At 43.6% G+C, this 8,498-nt stretch overlaps 1 protein-coding gene across 1 annotated transcript in view; it reads right to left on the bottom strand.

Moving 5' to 3' along the window:
- Positions 1-223: 223 nt before the first annotated feature.
- LOC311113030 (piggyBac transposable element-derived protein 5-like) overlaps positions 224-8,498 on the bottom strand; it is a gene marked incomplete at both ends in the record, with an annotated part of 70,146 nt that continues 61,871 nt past the window's right edge. The window contains 5 exons of the mRNA XM_084156154.1: positions 224-419; positions 934-1,039; positions 4,125-4,322; positions 5,006-5,186; positions 7,256-7,390. Coding sequence (XP_084012280.1) covers positions 224-419; positions 934-1,039; positions 4,125-4,322; positions 5,006-5,186; positions 7,256-7,390 — 816 coding nt within the window. The remainder of the gene's footprint in view (positions 420-933; positions 1,040-4,124; positions 4,323-5,005; positions 5,187-7,255; positions 7,391-8,498) is intronic.

The following is an 8,498-nucleotide window of genomic DNA, read 5'->3' as shown; positions in this document are numbered from 1 at the left end:
GTGTGTGGGTACGTGTGAGACGTGACAGTGTGTTTGTGTGTGTGGGTACGTGTGAGACGTGACAGTGTGTGTGTGCGTTCGTGTGAGACGTGACAGTGTGTTTGTGTGTGTGGGTACGTGTGAGACGTGACAGTGTGTGTGTGCGTTCGTGTGAGACGTGACAGTGTGTGTGTGTGGGTGGGTACAGTATGTGGGTGTATATTATAAAGATTATGTGGTCGCCTCACTGGGTGGGGGAGCAGTCATCTAAGTCCAGCAGTTCCCTCACCAGCCTCTCTCCAAACTGCGCTCGGCTGTAGCGCTTGACGTGGTAGGCATCGGACATCTTGTACAGGATATAGGCGTTGTTTATGGCGATGCTGATGGTCAGCCAGAACACCTGCTGCCACGTCTTGTTGGGCTTGTGGAAGATGAAATACCTGAGAGAAAAGACCAACCCTGAGTGGCTATCTGGGATCTTGACAAATTGGTAACTTTATAATATGTGTCAGATGTCCATCACGTCCAGTTATCTGAGTGGATAATGTGAAATTAGACAGAGTTACGATGGACGGAAGGACACAATATTCATGAATTTGGAACAGCGTAATACTTTGCCATATTAAAATAATTTCACAAGACCAACAACAATCCAGGATGGCAGACTGTCATGGAGAGCTACTGGTTACGCATGCTTTTGCTCCAACCTCGTTGTAACACAGCTGATTCAGCTAATTAATGTCCTTGTTAGCAGCTAGTAGAATCAAGTGAGCTATAGCTAGGGTTGGAGCAAAAGCCTGCAGGAGGGTCGCTTCTCAGGAGACGGGTTGGCCACCCCTGTTCTATGATGATGAACATTCATATTGGCGAACACCTTTCTCCCAGGGTGACAAATGAGTACAGATTACTACAATAGATCCAGTATGTCAACTAGTGGGCATATTAGTGACTCACTTGCTGTACTTGTCGTCATACTTGCAGATGTAGCTGAGGTGTGCAGCGAAGGCCTCCACAGCCAGCGGACAGGGAATCTCACCACTTTTCCTCTTGATGATCACCCCTGGAACCAAAAACATGACTCAGACAAGGCTAATGGGAGCTGGGAATCACATTTCACTGAGTTAAAAAAATAAGTATTATGTAAACAGATTTTCAGACTCAGTGACAAAGTATAATACAAGTGACATTTGGGGCATAATATCTTAACAGTAATGTATAGCCTATCTGTAACTGGATAAAGAGTGATGCTGTACATAACTAAACTGCAGGCCTCAAAATCCCATTTTGATGGTTTCTAACTATAGCTCCAAAATAACCAATATATTCTGCAGAAAATACCTTGATCTGTAACAAGAAAAACATGACTGCATGCTTACCTGTTAAAAAGTATCAACCCAATACCTAAAATAAACTGATTCCAGGTGAAGCACCACATGAACAATAGATGAACATGAGTTATAGAGTAATTATGGAGGTAGCTGTGAGGGAACGAGTCTAGTAGTCCCCTGGATCCCAATTGAACCATTAGCAGGCCTTTGATACAGTTGCCTTGACTGAACCTCCATCTGTCGCTTCCATTAAACTTATCCTCAGCTATTTTATGCTAATTACACTACAGTGTAATGTTGCATGCAAATTGGAAAGTTACAGGAGGGTAATTTGAAAAATAAATGCGAGATCAAAGAATAAGCTCATATCAGTCAGGAAACGCAATGGATTTATTCTTAACATAATTTAAGAATATAACTGAGCAGCAAACTTGATAAGGTCTCAATTTGGAATTTGGGAATATTTCTCTGACTCTCCCTCCCCATTGCCTCAGCTTCAGTCGTTCACATGATTACTTCATTTCACAGCCATTTCACCAATGATACAGTGGTATATTTATTCAAAGGTCAGATAGTTCTCTCTGTAGCTATAATGAAGCGTTATGACCACCACTTAACCATCCAAAGAAAATAATGACTGTAGTCCGTATAAGAAAAGATTGGAGGGACACACCAAAGGTTGGGGTGGGAGGGGGTTGTGTTTTGCTGTATTTTGGGTTTTTATATTGAGATCATTTGTACTGGATTAAGGGACAATGAAAAATACCCTGCATCCTCTCTAGGAGTTTAAGTTTAAGTTTAAGTTCTCCCACTTAAAAAGATGAGAGAGGCCTGTAATTTTCATCATAGGTACACGTCAACTGTGACAGACAAATTGAGGGAAAAAAAATCCAGAAAATCACATTGTAGGATTTTTTATGAATTTATTTGCAAATTATGGTGGAAAATAAGTATTTGGTCACCTACAAACAAGCAAGATTTCTGTCTCTCACAGACCTGTAACTTCTTCTTTAAGAGGCTCCTCTGTCCTCCACTCATTACCTGTATTAATGGCATCTGTTTGAACTTGTTATCAGTATAAAAGACACCTGTCCACAACCTCAAACAGTCACACTCCAAACTCCACTATGTCCAAAGACCAAAGAGCTGTCAAAGGACACCAGAAACAAAATTGTAGACCTGCACCAGGCTGGGAAGACTGAATCTGCAATAGGTAAGCAGCTTGGTTTGAAGAAATCAACTGTGGGAGCAATTATTAGGAAATGGAAGACATACAAGACCACTGATAATCTCCCTCGATCTGGGGCTCCACGCAAGATCTCACCCCGTGGGGTCAAAATGATCACAAGAACGGTGAGCAAAAATCCCAGAACCACACGGGGGGACCTAGTGAATGACCTGCAGAGAGCTGGGACCAAAGTAACAAAGCCTACCATCAGTAACACACTACGCCACCAGGGACTCACATCCTGCAGTGCAAGACATGTCCCCCTGCTTAAGCCAGTACATGTCCAGGCCCGTCTGAAGTTTGCTAGAGTGCATTTGGATGATCCAGAAGAGGATTGGGAGAATGTCATATGGTCAGATGAAACCAAAATAGAACTTTTTGGTAAAAACTCAACTCGTCGTGTTTGGAGGACAAAGAATGCTGAGTTGCATCCAAAGAACACCATACCTACTGTGAAGCATGGGGGTGGAAACATCATGCTTTGGGGCTGTTTTTCTGCAAAGGGACCAGGACGACTGATCCGTGTAAAGGAAAGAATGAATGGGGCCATGTATCGTGAGATTTTGAGTGAAAACCTCCTTCCATCAGCAAGGGCATTGAAGATGAAACGTGGCTGGGTCTTTCAGCATGACAATGATCCCAAACACACCGCCCGGGCAACGAAGGAGTGGCTTCGTAAGAAGCATTTCAAGGTCCTGGAGTGGCCTAGCCAGTCTCCAGATCTCAACCCCATAGAAAATCTTTGGAGGGAGTTGAAAGTCCGTGTTGCCCAGCGACAGCCCCAAAACATCACTGCTCTAGAGGAGATCTGCATGGAGGAATGGGCCAAAATACCAGCAACAGTGTGTGAAAACCTTGTGAAGACTTACAGAAAACGTTTGACCTGTGTCATTGCCAACAAAGGGTATATAACAAAGTATTGAGAAACTTTTGTTATTGACCAAATACTTATTTTCCACCATAATTTGCAAATAAATTCATTAAAAATCCTACAATGTGATTTTCTGGATTTTTTTTCTTCTCATTTTGTCAGGCCTCTCTCATCTTTTTAAGTGGGAGAACTTGCACAATTGGTGGCTGACTAAATACTTTTCCCCCCCACTGTATCTTACAAATGGGATTAAAGGTGTCTGAGGTGAGAGACCTTTTCACATGCCACACAACAGGGATTTTCTCAAATTGTCATTATCTCTGAACATCACCCTATCCTCATACAGGGAGAGAGAATGATGAGGTGTTACATCACGGTTCCCCCGCAGTCTACAGGGTAGATTATGAGTGCATTAACACCTAGGAGTTACTGTGATCTGGGAAACCCACATCATGTCAATCGTGGGTGGTGACTCATACTGTATCAGTCAGCCCTAAAGAGCTTAATAATGATATTCCATTTCAGAGCATTCTAGTGATGCAGACATGATCAAAATGAAGAGAAACGTTTTGCTTTCAAATTGAAGGCAGTTCACCACAAATCTATGCCCATGATCAAATACAGTTGAAACATCCCCCTGAATGCATCTTCTGAATGAAAATGTATGAAAAAGAAAACGTTGTTAATATAGCACTGGTTGCAGAGCGGGACTCCTCACCTTCCTTGGTAGGTGAGTAGGCGTTGGTAAGGAAGCGGAAGTGTCCCTTGTTGTACCAGCTGATGAGGGAGGTGTTGCCTCTCATCATGCTGCGGGACTGGCCCCTCTGCTGGGGGCTCTCAGGGTTCACCAGCATGCACTGGGGCAGGCCGGTGCAGTCACTCTTCCTGGTGCTCAGCAGCCCACAGCAGTAAATCTCTGGTGGAGTACAAACACACCTTTAGACATCTGGGACACGTTCAGGATGGTGCAACATACAGAAAGGATTTTTAGCAAAATGTTCCACAGCACTGTTAAATCTACAATGTACTGTACATGTGAGAGTTCTGATCCTGATGTGTGCTGAATATAACCCCCTTCTTTCCTATAGCCCACCCTCCTGCAGTAATGACAGATGGCCCAGATTACAGGTGGTCAGTCAGTGTTGAGATTGAGATCAGAGAATAAAGCCTAGAGGAGGAGGCGTTTGTAATTTTTAAGGAGTTGATCATTATTCATATCTCTGTGTGTTAGCTGCTGCAGGGCTACAGGCTGGTTTACTGTGGCCTCACGTCCCCTCTCTCTAGGCTGTTTGCTCTGTTCATTAACAATAGGATGAACTGGTGCTCTCGGTTTCCAAAATTGACATCTTGGTTCTCAGGGAAGTCTCAACGTGAACTTCAATTGACTGTCTTCTCTTTCAGTGCTACAGTAGCCGGAGGTCGTGTATGGTAATTAAAAACAGCAGGGGATGAGCAAGAAGGAGATTACAGTACTGTAAAGAGAAAGAGAGACGGAGAGAGAGAGAGAGAGCGAGAGAGAGAGAGCGAGCGAGAGGAAAGAGGTGGATGGAGATAATGAGAGGGTGAGAGAGATAAATGGGATGAAAGATGCAGATCTACCCTGTTTCTCAAACTCCTGGTACAGGTTGAGGCTGGTGATGCTGGGCCCGGTGAAGATGATGCTGTTGCGGCCTGAGAGGTTCTGACACAGCTGTTTGGCCACCATACTGTGGAGCTGAGGCTTGTTCTTCAGGGTAGCCAACCCATCAGGACCCTGGCCCTCCTTCAGATGCACATAGATCTGGAAGAGCGACACAGACTGTCAATACCACCATAATGTCATCAGGTACCTAGCGGTTAAGAGCGTTGGGCCGGTAACCAAAGCGTAGCTGGTTCGAATCCCCGAGCCGACTAGGCAAAACATCTGTCGATATGACCTTGAGCAAGACACTTAAACCTAATTGCTCCTCCTGTAAGTGGCTCTGGATAAGAGTGTCTGCTAAATGACTAAAATGTCAAATGTAAATGTCATACACTGACATACAGAAATCAATACATAATGATCTCAGGAATGATCTGTGTAGCAGCTAGTGATCCAATTAGCCACATTAATGTGGCTCCTACATTCTGAATCACTGACTTAGCTCCATTGACTACCATTTACATTTAAATACTTCTCTGATCAGACAAGTTGATTGATACGCTATTTCTCATCAAACAATGTAGTTGACAATACTATCCCAGTTGTTTTCTATTGACAATACTAACCCTGTTGTTTTCTATTGACAATACTAACCCTGTTGTTTTCCATTGACAATACTATCCCAGTTGTTTTCTATTGACAATACTAACCCTGTTGTTTTCCATTGACAATACTAACCCTGTTGTTTTCTATTGACAATACTAACCCTGTTGTTTTCTATTGACAATACTAACCCTGTTGTTTTCTATTGACAATACTAACCCTGTTGTTTTCTATTGACAATACTAACCCTGTTGTTTTCTATTGAATATACTAACCCTGTTGACAATACTAACCCTGTTGTATTCCATTGACAATAGTAACCCTGTTGTTTTCTATTCACAATACTAACCCTGTTGTTTTCTATTGACAATACTAACCCTGTTGACAATACTAACCCTGTTGTTTTCCATTGACAATACTAACCCTGTTGACAATACTAACCCTGTTGTTTTCCATTGACAATACTAAACCTGTTGTTTTCTATTGACAATACTAACCCTGTTGTTTTCCATTGACAATACTAAACCTGTTGTTTTCTATTGACAATACTAACCCTGTTGTTTTCCATTGACAATACTAACCCTGTTGTTTTCTATTGACAATACTAACCCTGTTGTTTTCCATTGACAATACTAACCCTGTTGTTTTCCATTGACAATACTAACCCTGTTGTTTTCCATTGACAATACTAACCCTGTTGTTTTCCATTGACAATACTAACCCTGTTGTTTTCTATTGACAATACTAACCCTGTTGTTTTCAAGTAAGTGATGAATCTCGGTCTTGCAAGCTACACAAAAAAGGACATGATCGATTCATTCTTCTTCCCACCAATTAGTACACAGCCCGTGCATATCCATACATTCTCATGTCTTCCTGGGTCTGTTTGAGGCACGGGGCAGCAGTCATTTGACGTATCATTCTCCCACCAAGAGCAGAGAGCAATTATACTAAGTGGACTGGCGCTTTCTCCTGGGAATCAGTAATATAACATTGGTTCTGGAGACTGATTGAGGCACTGGATGGTCCCACATCAGTCATCCAATCACACAGTTTGTCTGGATCTCGCAGCTGTGTCTGAGTGAGGGGGAAGGGCATGGTCTGATTGTCCTGTCCTGCAGTGTTGGTGTACTCTACAGTCTAGACCAGGGCTGCCCAACACTCTTCATGGAGATCTACTGTCCTGTAGGTTTTCAGTCCAACCCTAATTTACCATATCTGATTCAGCTAGTTAAGGTCTTGTTGAGCAGCTAATAAGTAGAATCAGGTGTGTTAAATTAGGGTTGGACTGAAAACCCACAGGACGGTAGATCTCCAGGAAGACGTTTGGGAAGCCCTGGTCTAGACCAATTGCAGGCAGTCTTGTGAAAGCCCCGGTGTGGTTGTACTGGGGGTAATTGAAGGTGAACAGTCTTTGTCACAAAGTTGGCTAAGTACTAGCTCCCAGATATGAGTAGAAATCCAAGAGGCTACAGTCCCTCCCTCCCTCCCCCCTCCCTCCCCCTTTTCCCTCCCTCCCTCCCTCCTCCCTCCCACACAAACATAACATGATGCATGTACACACACACACACACACACACACACACAAACACACACACACACACACACACACAAACACACTGTACCTGACAGATGAAACCAGTGGAGGTGCACTGGCGGACCCACAGACTGAACTTCCTCTTCCTCCTCTTCCTCAGCTCTCTCTCCGTACAGGTGTTGATGAACACCGGGTCCTCGTCAATCAGGGGCTCATGGAGCACCTTTGGGACAGGGAGAAAGCATCAGTATTACATCATGGAGCACCTTTGGGACAAGGAGGAAAGCATCAGTATTACATCATGGAGCACCTTTGGGACAAGGAGAAAGCATCAGTATTGCATCATGGAGCAACAACAACAAACAAAAAGTAAATGCCTCCTTCAGCCAAGAGCAGGTGTATAACCAGAGATGTGGGGGTAGTGAACCACTAAATGCCTGAGGGTGGCAGCGTGGTAGCTGTTGCTGACTAATTGTACTGTATATGTGTGGACTACAGACTAAAGATAGGGAAACAGTGTGTCTAACCCCTCTATCTGTCTGGCTGGCTCTCTAGTCTGTAGGATGTCAAGGTGGTTGGACGACCCAGGCATGCGTTGCCACAGTGATTTTGAAATGGGACCAAGGAGCCACAACGAGGTACAGGTGGTGTTTGTTTTGCCCAGAACAGAACAGACAAGCCATATTGAGTTCTGTAGACATGCTGCTTACTACCTCTCTGTTAACTCATACTTCCTACCACTGGGGAACCACACAGACACACCGTCTGACTGAGAGGAAGTACCTAGAATGTCTGCTAGGTCTGCAGGAGAGCCTGAACTGATCAGGGAGCAGGGATTTCAGACATGCATTGAGCACTGTAGAGAAGGCGTGATGTGACTGGTTGTTCCAGGTTGATTTGTCTTGACGATGCAATGTCATGTCAGTGATAGAAATGCCTGGATCCTTTACAATCAATAAGGCACAGAGACATGTTGACAGTTGACAACAGGAACAGCAGCTGTAGATAGTTATCCACAGGTCTCCCTAGTTAAAGAGATCTTGATCATCAAAAGGATTTTGTAAATAATTCAGTTATTCCTACATGGGTGAAATCAGTCACAATTGAAAAAGCTCTGTTTAAATGTGTGTATTGTCTGACATTTCACTGCTGCCTGAAATATGACAGTACGGCTATAGACCTGTCCTCTAGAACCTCTCTACTGATATTACTATCATCTATTAATGCTCTGTTAGTCTTTGGCCTGTGGGGGATGGATGTGTATCAAACCCTTTTCTCAACCCCAATGACTTCATCTCAGTGGAGACCATGACACAGATTAATTCTATCTG

Source organism: Coregonus lavaretus (assembly GCF_964263955.1).
Source record: "Coregonus lavaretus genome assembly, chromosome: 1".
Classification (NCBI taxonomy): Eukaryota; Metazoa; Chordata; class Actinopteri; order Salmoniformes; family Salmonidae; genus Coregonus; species Coregonus lavaretus.
This window is presented reverse-complemented; position numbering and strand designations above follow the sequence as displayed.